Genomic DNA, 13,575 nt, shown 5'->3' on the forward strand with positions numbered 1-13,575 from the left:
CTAAGACTGTCATCAATTAAGATACCTAGATATTTAAAAGATTTAACTCTTTCAATTTCTGCCCCTTGAAGAGTGACAATTGGAGGACTTATGTGCAGATTGCTCTTTGCATTTGTGAATAACATCCAACTTGCTCTTATTTACATTTAAAGCAAGATCCAGTTGTAGAAACATATTCTGAACTTTGTTAAAAGCGTTTTGTAATGTAGGGACACAGGCACTAAGAGTTTTTGCAAGGCTGTAGATAACCATATCATCAGCATCAAAATGGTAATTGGTGTCCACAAGATCCTGGCCAACATTGTTGTAAAGTCCGGCTCGATTGGTCCAAATTCGGCATCCAATCAGCGGTAGAAGGTTACTCTGCGTATTACTTGCCTTTCCTTTCACGCAACACAACAAGATTAAATGCAATATATTTTCTCATGTATTATCTCGTTATTATCTGACTCCATAAATGAAAAGGTTTTAATGATATCCGTGCATCATTAAACGTGAGCGAAGGTTTGTTTATTCTTTAAACTCTGATTATATTTTATCCGCTCAGATCAGGAAACTATATCACTTCGAGTTCCTCACCAGGTCTCCGGCACAATCTCGTCAGTTTCCGATTATCAAAACAGAGGTAATTGGCTGAATGCCTGGGATTTGCCGTAATTCACACGTACATAATCGAAGACATACACAGCCCCCTTGAATGCCATCTCAGGAACTTAATTCAATAACTTACTTTAGTAGCGTGCACTTATCTAAAGTAACATTAAATTAGAACAGAGGTATTTAGACGTACCCAAATCTAGATCAAACAGCATTAGCTGATTCTAGACGGAAACTACCCGTCTCCTCATTCAAGTACACTTGAATCTGATATCAGATATTAGTCGTCACTAAACTCTGACGCAAACTTGTGGAAATATATGAATCCGATAATCTACTCGGGGGAAAACAATTCTCAGAGTCGGTTAGAATAAAATCAAACGTTTACAATTTATTGATCAGGTAATGATGTAATCATTTCAAATCCAATTCAGAGGATAAAATCATCAGTTAAGCATATCAATTCAGAAATCACAGAATTTGTAGAAATTATTACCTGTCAACAAAATTACACACAGCGGTTGTGTGGGCAGTCAACCTACAGACTCCCCGAACATTTCTGCTGCTTTTCCTTATAAACCCAGATAATTCAATTGTTACCAAATGGTGATGTCTGTCATTATAATTAGATCTTGGTTGTTTATTCAGGGGATCACACTGTGAGGTCTACCTGATTTTACATACAGGAGGTAGTTTGAATGAGGCTATTATGGGACACATCACTTTTCTCACATTTCATAACTTCTTTTAGCTTTTCATCATAGTTGGGAGAATGAGACCATGTCACCAGGCGCATTGTGATACATCAAAAGACACCAAACATGAGTAGTTACATTTTTGTACACACATAACATTGCATAAGGTTTCAGTGTATTTCAGGTGAGGAGGAGGGGGATGTGGGGGAGATGGTGTGGGTGAAGTGTGAACTGCACTGTGTGCTGCGTCTCCAAAGTTCCTGTTACATATGCAAGAGGGAGTTACATATTCAAGGGATAGTTCAAGTGTTAATTCCCAGGAGGGCCTTTTGTCACATTGAGGGGTCGATCAGACATACCGGCACCAGCCTTACAGTCCCTCCTTTGGCACCGTGGGCCACTCACAGGGTTTCCTGCGGTGTCACTTCAGTCTTTGTAAGGTGGGCAGCTTCAAGGGGCTGAGATTAAGATGGTGTTGGTGGATGCTTTTACTGATCTGATGAGGTGTCGGAAGTAGCAACATTGGAATAGCGTGAAGGAGAAGATGAGTGCGCTTCCAACCGCACAACCTCGAAGTACCCAGTCCCACCCGGTGTATGCAGTCTGTGCCGATCGAGTAGATGAGCTAGACAGGATCTGTGCAGTCTTTCGCGCCAAGTTCGTCTCCACTTGCGCTTGAGAGAGGTGGTACTCTGTTTGGAGGACGATGTCCTGTACCAAGTCCATCGTGTCGACCAAAGCTTGTGTTCCGTGTTCATAAAAGGTGTCGTCCCACCATGGAGAGACCTCTGCGTCCTTTGGCATCCTTCCGAGGATGTCGATCTGGCCCATAGAAAAGTCCTCTGTCACTTCCAAACAAAAGGAGTGATTAGCAGGACAGGTCAGTCCTCCATATGTGAACGAATTCATCTCACTGATGATGCACCACTGTGTATGAGACACCTGAACAGCATTTGAATGGCCATGCAACGATTCAACATTTATGAGTTTGCTATCATTGGAGGAGAAAGGCTGTAATGTGTTACATGTACAGACAACATAATTGTGAGTTTCATGACAACAAGTGCGACTGGTAAACAAGGTCTCAGTACCCTTCAAAGTCATATATCCCGTGAGGTGATCCCATTTAATTACCTGATCTTTAACTACCATGCCAATAGAGCGAATAGTAGTGGAATTTGGATAAACTTGATCTGGGTGTATTAAAGGAAAAGTGGCAAAAAATCCAATGCAACCAATACATTCGTTTCCAGTATACATCATAATTGTGGATAACAGTTCTGAATATTTGACATTTTTCATCTTTTCTGAAGAGAACCATCTATGCAAATCTAAAACTTCAATTAAATCATTTAAAACATGTCTAGGGGTCTGGTGAAGGCGAAGATCTAAAATTTCTTGTCGTGTGGCAGTGAATAAATCTTGTGCATATGATCTACAGGCTAAGTCACGTTCGATGGTACGGGTCTGATTGAACAATGTGTGGCTGATCGTCAGAAGCGCCTGCGCCTCAGAACGAACCGCTTTGATAATGTTATCATTGCTATTGGTGAGGTGTTGGAAACCAGTGGCCATCTGGTCTGTCAACCATGTGGAGAATTGGGATTGTTTCGTTATTTTGTAGGTGTTGGCTGCTGAATTAATTGATCCAAACAAGCCGGCTATACTGCTGAGCAGGTCTCGTTTTGAGCGAGAAGGTGGAATTTGGACGGCAAGTCTGTCTTTGTAATCAGAAATTAAATCATCGATTCGTGACTGTAGCCATGCATATGACTCATCATTAATATTACAATGTTTTGTATAGGCAGAAAGTATGTTGGAAATGTTGTAAGTTACGTGTGTCATTACCAAATTTACGTCATGTAACAAAGTTTTGTTAATGTTTCCTCTAATCAGTCCGCCAGGAGGAATTGGGTGTAATTCTGGACAAATTTTGGGTTTAGTGTACCCGCAGGTGGTCAAATTAAAACAATACTTAACAGTCCAAGAACAGTTGTGTGGATTGGTGAAATTGTCTATGCTATGTGTACATTCTCCGACACAATACGTTCCTTCTTTTCGGTTGGTCCACACAAAAGTTTTTGGCTTCGGCTCGTTAGGTGTGTACGATGTGAGATCGTACATTAACTCTTTGAATCTTATATGTGTGTCATTATGTGTTTCGGTATGTGTGCACCTATATGTTGCAGGTTCCAAATGTTTAACATAATAGCATAATTTTGGGTCTGTGCCATTATTGTTGTTTTCATGTAGAGTGTACATGCTGCCTATTGTGTCACCTGGATCTATTTTAAGCTGATACCAGGCAGTGAGGTTATGCATGAATTTTGGTGCTCTAGTGTATCCTGAAATGTTTCCAGTAGGTGGGTGGGTGCTACCTGTACTACAGCAGATTTTTGGTGTGCAATTTGGATCCGGTACTATACCGGGAGGCCATGTAGCTGTCTCTTTGGGTGCGACTGTGATTTTTGGTGTGAAAGGCCCCTTGGAATACTTCCACACCCACCTCCCACATTTCAGGTTGTGTGTGAGTGAAACCCTTTGGCCCAGTCTGATGCACGTGGGCCCGGACACTTTCCTTTCATCCGGCCTCCATGGGATCGCTGCAGTCGACCTGGAAGGCAAGAAGAAAAGTTAGTGACAGTTATTCATTTATTCTGTGTACCTTTAAATGACTTGCACTGAGACATGTGATACCATCGCAGTTTCCCTTTTATGGTTGTAGCCACACAGCTGTTGCATACAGCCTTAATTTCATACGGGCCATGCCATCTGGGTGTGAACGCACCTTGCTTCACAAAAACACGTATCATTACCATGTCTCCCTCTGAGAACTTCACCTCAGAGTTTGGGTTGAATTGTGCATCATTTGTTAGGTCTGACTGCTGCTGTTTCAGAGCAGCGTGTGCATGCAGCACTTCCAGCCTCTCTCGTAGTTGCTTTAACACGGATTGTTGAGTTGCAATTACGAGAGGCCCCAGGTCTGCTGGGGTAATTTCTGGGTCAATGGGCAGCTTCATGACTCTTCCAGTCATGAGTTCGAATGGACTGATACCTGTGGCTTTTGAAGGAGTTGCCCGCAGTATGGTTAGGACTGTGGGTAGGGCATCAATCCATTGGTTTTTGTGCTGTGTAACCTGTTTTGAGATGCTTTCTTTTATGGTGCGGTTAACACGTTCCACAATACCCGAGCTCTGTGGTCTGTATGAAACGTGGAATCTTTGTTTGATGTTCAGCATCTGGCATATGTTTTTCATCACCTGACCTGTGAAGTGTGTGCCCTGGTCAGATTCAATTTGGATTGGTGCTCCCCAGAGTGGGAGAATTTGGTTCGCTACCACACGTGCCACTGTGCTTGCACTGTTATTGCGAGTAGGAATCGCTTCAACCCATTTGGAAAATTTGTCAATTATTACAAGGCAATAACGATACCCCCCTTTGGCACTGGGTAGTGGGCCTATAAAATCCAATTGAAGTGACTCCCAAGGTCCTTTGGGTGGCTCTGGTCTACACAGCTTTGTACGGCCAGGCTTACCTTGGTTGATGGTGGCACATACGATGCATGTGTCACACCACCTTTGAATGTCTGATGCCATTTGTGGCCACCAGAAATTATTTTGTATCAGCTGTTGTGTTTTTGGAGCTGATACGTGTGCATACTCGTGGTACAACTTTATCACTGGTTTCTGGAGGGCTTCTGGAACAATGTATTTATCGTCTCTCAAAACCATGCCTTCAGTGACCTTGACTAGTTGGTCCTGCTGCAGGTGCGGTGTCAGCTCTCCATCAGAACTCCACAGTTCTTGTTGGTACTGTTTCAAGTCAACAGGAACAGTCTGAACCGCACTCACACCAGGAACAATCAATCTGTCAGGCTGCCATACATCTCCCTTTTGTGCTGCTAATTTTGCTAATTGATCTGCAATGTTGTTGTTTTTCTCATGCTCATCGGGATTCTTGTTAATGTGCGCGCGCACTTTGACAACGGAGAGTGAAGAATCGCGTGTTTTAATCTCCTGCCAAATCGAAGTTATGATGTTAAAATGTTTTATTGGCGTTCCGGCAGATGTGAGGAATTTTCTCAACTGCCACTGTGCCATAAAATCATGGACAGCACCGAAAGCGTATCGACTATCAGTGTAAACACACAGCGGTTCGTGATGTGATCTGATTGCTTCGAGTAATGCAATGAGTTCAGCTTCTTGCGCAGATGTGTTTTCGGACAGTTTGATTAGCAATTGGTTAGTTTCTGAATTGGGAGAGTGAGGAGCCCACACCGCACAACCTGTGTGGAATTTGCCATCATGCCAATATCGGGAACCATCAATGTACACCTGTGTCTGATTTGGGAGTTCTTGGTCATGAACCGGGCTCTGTGCTTCCTGTTTAGGTTGGCATGTGTGTGGGTGGCCCTCTACATCTCCCAATAAATGAGGTAATATTCGGTCGTTAACTGTCGTGATGTCACGTGCCTGTATGTCTGCTAGCCATCTTGCTAACCTTTGCGACGACACGCCTTTTATTCGGCCCTGCAACAACATTTGTACTGGCGTGTGCACTGTATGCACAACGATAGGTTGAAAACCTACAATCGGTTCAGTTGCTGTCAACATCCAGTGAACCGCCAGCACGTGCTGAGTGCATAGGTCGAATCCCTGTTCAATCGTGGACTTTTTTCGGCTGTAATAGGCAATCGGACGCAATTTTCCCCCATGGTCCTGAGCTAAAACGCCACTTAGAGTGTTTTCATTTGCGTCTACCTGCAAGTGGAAGGCTTTTTTAGGGCTGGGCAGGCCGAGGGCGGGGGCACAACACAAGTTTTCTTTTAGATTTGTAAAGGCTTTTTCGTGTTCCTCTGACCATTCGAGGACGTCAGAAGGCTTTGACTTTCCCTTTAAGAGGGAATATAATGGCGTGACGACGTTTGCAAAATCTGGAATAAAATCTCTCAAGTAGTTTGCTGTCCCCAGCACTTTCTGTAACGCGTTCAGCGTGTGCGGTCACGGAAGTTCAGCAATGCATTTCCGCCTATCATCTGTTAAGGCTCGGTGGCTCTGCGTTATCGTATAACCCAGGTACTGGACCTCGTTTTGTGCGATTTGAGCTTTTTCTTTGTTTAATTTGAAGCCAGCTTTACCGAGTGTTAATAGTACTTCGTCGACGAGTAGCAAATGATCATCAAATGATCCCTCGGTCGCGATAAGTATATCGTCGACGTAATGGATTACGTTTCCGGTCCCTGTCACTGGATTGAGCGTGTCTTCTAATGCTCTGTGAAAAATCGCAGGACTGTTATGGAGGCCTTGTGGCATTCGCTCCCAGGTGTACTGGATTTGATTCAAAGTGAATGCCAATTTCCCCTGATCAGCGCGTTTGATTGGGATGGACCAGAAACCGTTCTTTACGTCGAGCACTGTAAACCAGGACGCTTGTGTTGAAATCTGCGATAATAACGTCGATGGATTTGCCACTATAGGTGTAGCCTTGGGCAAAACTTTGTTAAGACGTTGATAATCAATACAAAGACGCCATTTACCGTTTGATTTTGGTACTGGTAAACACGGAGAGTTTGTTGTCGAACTACATCGCCGGACTATTCCTCTGATTTCAAGTTGTTGCACAATTTCATGAACAGCTGACTCGGCCTCTGGTTTGATGCGGTATTGTTTTTGTGGGGGAGGGGGCTCTCCCTCAATGCACACAACAAAGTCAATGAGGCCACAGTCATGTTCATGTGTAGCCCAAATGTAATCGTGTTTGTTTACCATCTGTTGAATGGGATCTGGGGTGGAAATGGACATAATGCTCGTTGTGTTTTTTGTTAAACACATTTTTACTGTTCTGTCTGTTTTCAATTCAATTTGCTTTTCAAAGCAGTGAATTACAAAGCCATACTTTCGCATAATGTCCATTCCCAGTACAGTCCCTTCACTGTTGTTAGGTAAATACCAGAGGGGTTCTTTCAATACGGTCACGCCCAAATCGAGTTCAATTGGCTGTGTTTTTGTCGCAATCATTAACGTGTCGCCTATGCCTTTTATCTGAATAGTTTCGTTGGTTAAAGGAAATGGAATGTCTGTACAGGAGCAAGATGCGCCAGAATCAATAAGTACGTCCGCTAACCGGCCTCCTAAATTAGCTCTTATTTTAATTCGGTTTCCACTCTTAATTATGCTCCCCACGGCGATGGAGGCCACGTATCCCTATTGGTGTTGGTATTTTTCAATTGCTCCGCTCGCGTTGTGGTCCGCGCCATTTTGGCTTTTTTGTTTTTGAAACTCGGTTATGAAATCAGCGAATCGTTTATACAGGTTAGAGTCGTTGCTAGAGGGCGTTTTTTGGCAAAGATTCGCTGGTTCTCTTAAATCTCTCATTCTTTTCGTGCAATCTCTCAAGAAATGCCCAGTCTTTTTGCAATAGCGGCATGACATTTTGCTTGGAGATCTTTGGTTAAATTTGTCTGGGCTATTCCCTTCTGTTAACCAGTGTGCGGCCGCAACGTTGCGGGGTTTTGATTTCCATCTGTTTTCTATTCTTGAACCCCAGTCTACTATCGCTCTGAACGTGTTTTCGGCCGGGTCGACGCCATTTGATAACGCCTTTTGAACAGGGATGCCGGCATTGTTCTTTATAATTTGTAATAACGCGTCATGGTTGCGGTCTACATCCTCTAGGCCCGAGTGTTCTCTGTATGTTACCCATAACCGTTCAGTGTACGTTTCAAATGACTCATTACTCGCTTGTTTGATTTCTAATATTTTGCTCCAATCAGCATGTGTCGGCCCCCTCATGTCTAATAATGCCTGTTTTAGACGCTCATAGATACTTTCGTCGTTTTCGTTATTTTTTCGGTTCATTACGTTGCCAGATTTCATTTCTTCGGTTAGTTTCGGTCTGAGCTCCTCAGGGATGGTGAGGAGAGCTATTTGCCAAACATCTCTAAATTCTAATTTGTACACCGTGGCCTGTAACATCAATGCTTCCCAGTAAGGTTGAAACGGCCCCTTTCTCGGCATAATTCCTACGATTTGTTTATGTCTAGAACATTCTTCGCATGTTAACGGGCGGCTGATTGTTGTGATTTCATCATCCGCATTCGTCATGGTTTTAAGCACAGCGACTTTAACTGGTCTCTTTGGCAAATCATTCGATTGTTTTCGAGTCTTTACTGGGCTTCGCAGGTCTGGCTCTTCAGGCCACTGACTCACAAAAGCTCGTTTACGAGTTTCTCTCTGTGGCCTGTATAATAACGCGGCGTCATCGTCGTCACTATCATTTTCTGCCTCTAGCTCGGAGGTTTCATCCAGTGCCGCTTGTTTAACTGCGGCTACTGGAAAACCTGATTTATCGCAACAATCTTCGAGAGCAGATATGTAATTATTGCCGGTTTGCAGTTTCCTTTGAATTTGATCAATTTTTGCGGCCATTTCTTCGCGCTGTCTTGCCCACCCTTGTTGTTCGTACGCGAACGCTTCGACTTGTTTTCTTAACTTTAGTAATTCGTCAGATCGCAATCTTTCGATTTCTTTGATATTTGTTATTGTTCGTTCGTTCTCGGCTATGGTCTTGAGGTCGTTACGACGAAGCAGATAAACAATTGCAGCGGGAATCTTTTTGTATTTTGCTTTTGATTTTAGCTTCGCACCCTCGGCAGAATACCAGGATATTATTTCGTTGTTGCTCCAGCTTAATTGTAAACCCTTGTCGCTTAACCGAACAAGGAGTTTTTGCAATTGTACGCATAGAATTTCCATTATCTCCTCATCTACGCTGTTGTGCTTTCCCTGAAAAGACATGTTTCCCTTCTAATTCTTCTCCCCACCGGATTTTCGGTTCCGGTCTAAACAAAGGGTATACCGACCCGTACTAAAAATGTGTCTATATGTGATGTGCAAACAATTTTTCCCTCAACACTAAAAGGTAAAAAAAATCAACTTACCACAACAGCTGGAGATAGGTGAGAAGGAGTTCAAACCTCATGTCCCGGGCAAGCAGGGTTCAAGTTGAATGTCGCACTGGAAAGGCGTTTCTCGTTTCTGGTTACGAGATCACGGAGGCGTGTCACCACTGTAAAGTCCGGCTCGACTGGTCCAAATTCGGCATCCAATCAGCGGTAGAAGGTTACTCTGCGTATTACTTGCCTTTCCTTTCACGCAACACAACAAGATTAAATGCAATATATTTTCTCATGTATTATCTCGTTATTATCTGACTCCATAAATGAAAAGGTTTTAATGATATCCGTGCATCATTAAACGTTAGCGAAGGTTTGTTTATTCTTTAAACTCTGATTATATTTTATCCGCTCAGATCAGGAAACTATATCACTTCGAGTTCCTCACCAGGTCTCCGGGACAATCTCGTCAGTTTCCGATTATCAAAACAGAGGTAATTGGCTGAATGCCTGGGATTTGCCGTAATTCACACGTACATAATCGAAGACATACACAGCCCCCTTGAATGCCACCTCAGGAACTTAATTCAATAACTTACTTTAGTAGCGTGCACTTATCTAAAGTAACATTAAAATAGAACAGAGGTATTTAGACGTACCCAAATCTAGATCAAGCAGCATTAGCTGATTCTAGACGGAAACTACCCGTCTCCTCATTCAAGTACACTTGAATCTGATATCAGATATTAGTCGTCACTAAACTCTGACGCAAACTTGTGGAAATATACGAATCCGATAATCTACTCGGGGGAAAACAATTCTCAGAGTCGGTTAGAATAAAATCAAACGTTTACAATTTATTGATCAGGTAATGATGTAATCATTTCAAATCCAATTCAGAGGATAAAATCATCAGTTAAGCATATCAATTCAGAAATCACAGAATTTGTAGAAATTATTACCTGTCAACAAAATTACACACAGCGGTTGTGTGGGCAGTCAACCTACAGACTCCCCGAACATTTCTGCTGCTTTTCCTTATAAACCCAGATAATTCAATTGTTACCAAATGGTGATGTCTGTCATTATAATTAGATCTTGGTTGTTTATTCAGGGGCTCACACTGTGAGGTCTACCTGATTTTACATACAGGAGGTAGTTTGAATGAGGCTATTATGGGACACATCACTTTTCTCACATTTCATAACTTCTTTTAGCTTTTCATCATAGTTGGGAGAATGAGACCATGTCACCAGGCGCATTGTGATACATCAAAAGACACCAAACATGAGTAGTTACATTTTTGTACACACATAACATTGCATAAGGTTTCAGTGTATTTCAGGTGAGGAGGAGGGGGATGTGGGGGAGATGGTGTGGGTGAAGTGTGAACTGCACTGTGTGCTGCATCTCCAAAGTTCCTGTTACATATGCAAGAGGGAGTTACATATTCAAGGGATAGTTCAAGTGTTAATTCCCAGGAGGGCCTTTTGTCACATTGAGGGGTCGATCAGACATACCGGCACCAGCCTTACATTGTTCACATAGATAGTAAATAAAAGTGGCCCCAAAACAGAGCCTTGGGGCACTCCTTTAGTTAAGGAAAGAATATTAGAACAGTTATTATCTGATTTAACACATTGGGACCTGTCAGTGAGATAATTACAGATCCATCCAACTGCCTTTTTAGATAATCCAATATTGATCAGTCTCTCTTTGAGTAAACTGTGGTTTACAGAGTCAAAGGCTTTTGACAAATCAATAAAAAGCACTGCACAATGTTGCTTATTGTCAAGAGCTGTTGAGATATCGTTGATCACCTTCAATGTTGCTGTTATGGTACTATGACCTTTCCTAAAGCCTGACTGGAATTTGCATAAAATGTTGTTGGAATACAAAAATTCTTTCAACTGTTCATTTATTAAAGATTCCAAAATTTTTGATAAGATGCAAAGTTTTGAAATTGGCCTATAGTTATTAACAATTTTTGGATCACCACCTTTGAATAATGGTGTGACAAAAGCTGATTTCCAAATTTTGGGAATGTGCATAGTGGTCAAACTTAAGTTAAAAATATCAGTCAAAGGTTTTGCTATTAAATCAGCTGCAATTTTTTAAAAATACGGATCAATTAAGTCAGGTCCTTGTGGTTTACGTGCATCCAATGATTGTAGTGCTTTGCGGACTTGACACAAAGTAAAAGGCTGGAAACTAAATTTTGATGCATCAGAGGGTTGTTCTGGAACAGTCCCAGTGTTGCTTAAATTTATGGAGGGTGTAGATAAAATAAAATGTTGGTTGAAACAATTTACCATTTCAACTTTGTCATAAATATTTGATGAGTTATAGACAATGTAATTTGGCAAGACCTGTGAGTTATTTTCTACAGTGAGAGATTTTATTGTTTTCCAAAATCTCTTAGGGTCATTAAGACTATCAGTTGTAGTTGACAAGTAGAATTTAGACTTGGCATTTTTAATTTGGGAGGAACTTTTATTTCTTAATTTTCTGAAATTATCCCAATCGCATTTCAAACCAGTTTTTCTTGCTTTCGTCCACGCTAAGTTCCTCTCATGTAAAGCATTTGCCAAATCTGGAGTAAACCAAGGATTATCTCTACCTTTAACTCTAAATCTCTTAAAAGGAGCGTGTTTATTAAAAATAGCCATGAAACACTCATAGAAAAATGACAAGGCTGGTTCTACATCTGGAATGAGGTCAATTCTGTTCCATTGGCACTTAGAAAGGTCATGGTAAAATGCCTGTTCATTGAAATGTTTTAAATCTCTTTTTATAATGACTCGTGGTTTTCTTTTATCCATTTTGGTATTTCTAACAGTGGCTACAATACAGTGGTCACTCAGATCATTACAAAACACCCCGGTTGAACAGTATTTATGTGGGGCATTTGTTAAGATCAGATCAATCAATGTTGACTTTGAGAAACACTTATTATTTGGACGAGTAGGGGATGCAATTAATTGTGTTAGATTTAATTGATCACATACAATTTTGAAATCATCAGAATTTGGACTAAGCCAGTCCCAGTTTAAATCTCCAATTAGTATAGTTTCATCTGAATCGAGCTTGAATAGAAAATCCTTTAACAATTGGAGTGCGTTAGAGGTGGCAGAAGGAGGCCTATAACATCCCACAACATTTACATGTAAACCCTTGGCAATTTCAACCTTTAGCATTAAAAGTTCAAATTGTTTACAGAGAGATTCAGCTTGTAACAAATCTACATGGAGAGATGTGTTTACATAAATGGCAATTCCCCCACCTTTAGCTAGTCGATCAACACGATAGATTTGAAAGCCATTCATGCAAACATCATTGTCAGATATAGACCTGTTTAGCCATGTTTCAGAAATAACAACTATATCTGCTCCTGTTGACCTTACCCAGATTCGAACTTGGTCAATTTTAGGTAGAAGACTGCGAACATTAAGATTAATTATTTTAAGGCCAGATAAGAACTTAAAGTCAGATGGGGTTTGAACCTCTGGGCCAGGGTTTGATTGTATATTTCCAGATAGTAAGAGTAACAGAATAATTAGTCGTCTTTGGTATCCAGAACATTTGGGAATTGTGTTTTTAGACACAATCTCAATTGAAAGTAACATAATAGAGGTTTCATTAAGTAAAAAATAATCATACAAAATTAGAAAACTAAGGAGTTGTTTTATGACCCAAGGTTGTAAGACACAAATTTTTTAGTTTTGATATTGGCATTTTATACGTAGGAGCAGTTGATTTGTTATGATCGTAGTTCACATTAACTCGGATATGTTCATAAGTATGGGCACCCGGAGTCTTTCCAAAATTACATGCAGAAAATGTATCATGACTTTTGTAAGAATTGTGACAAATGAGCAGAAGGCACAACAATACACTTGGATATTTAAATTGGATATGCATATTTAAATTGAAAGTCATACCAGGTAGGATCAGCAAATTTGATTTTGGAATTGCAGTCAAGAGCCAGCAGCTAGGCAGTGCAGGTCCAAGGTGGAAAAACAGCTAAAAGCCAGGCAGAGCAGGCCCAGGGTGGAGAAACAGCTAGAAGCCAGGCGGTGCAGGCCCAGGGTGGAGAAACCGCCTGCAGCCAGTTGGTAAAGGCCCAGGGTGGAAAAGCAGCTAGCAGCCAGGCAGTACAGGCCCAGGATGGAGAACAGCTAGCAGCCAGGCGATGCAGGCCCAGAGTGAAGAAACACAGCTAGCAGCCAGTCAGTGCAGGCCCAGGATGGATAAACAGCTAGCAACCAGGCGAAGCAGGCCCAGTGTAGAGGAGCAGCTAGCAGCCAGGCTGTGTAGGTCCAGGATGGAGAAACAGCTAGCAGCCAGGGTAGAGAAACAGCTAGGTGATGCAGGCCCAGGGTGGAGAAC

At 41.8% G+C, this 13,575-nt stretch overlaps 1 protein-coding gene across 1 annotated transcript; it reads right to left on the reverse strand.

Annotated features, from left to right (window-relative positions):
• Positions 1-1,742: 1,742 nt before the first annotated feature.
• Positions 1,743-5,370, reverse strand: LOC130100473 (uncharacterized). The gene has a single exon (XM_056265948.1). It carries the CDS (start codon positions 3,612-3,614, stop codon positions 1,743-1,745), a length of 1,872 nt encoding a protein of 623 aa, XP_056121923.1. The 5' UTR covers positions 3,615-5,370.
• Positions 5,371-13,575: the final 8,205 nt, after the last annotated feature.

The sequence above is a fragment of the Rhinichthys klamathensis genome, unplaced genomic scaffold, assembly GCF_029890125.1.
Source record: "Rhinichthys klamathensis goyatoka isolate OS25496 unplaced genomic scaffold, OSU_Roscu_1.1 h1tg000242l_1, whole genome shotgun sequence".
NCBI classification, from domain to species: Eukaryota; Metazoa; Chordata; class Actinopteri; order Cypriniformes; family Leuciscidae; genus Rhinichthys; species Rhinichthys klamathensis.

Excerpts from the sequence above, each read along its gene's own strand:
- LOC130100473 (XM_056265948.1), bottom strand. The coding sequence starts at position 3,614 with ATGCATAACCTCACTGCCTGGTATCAGCTTAAAATAGATCCAGGTGAC.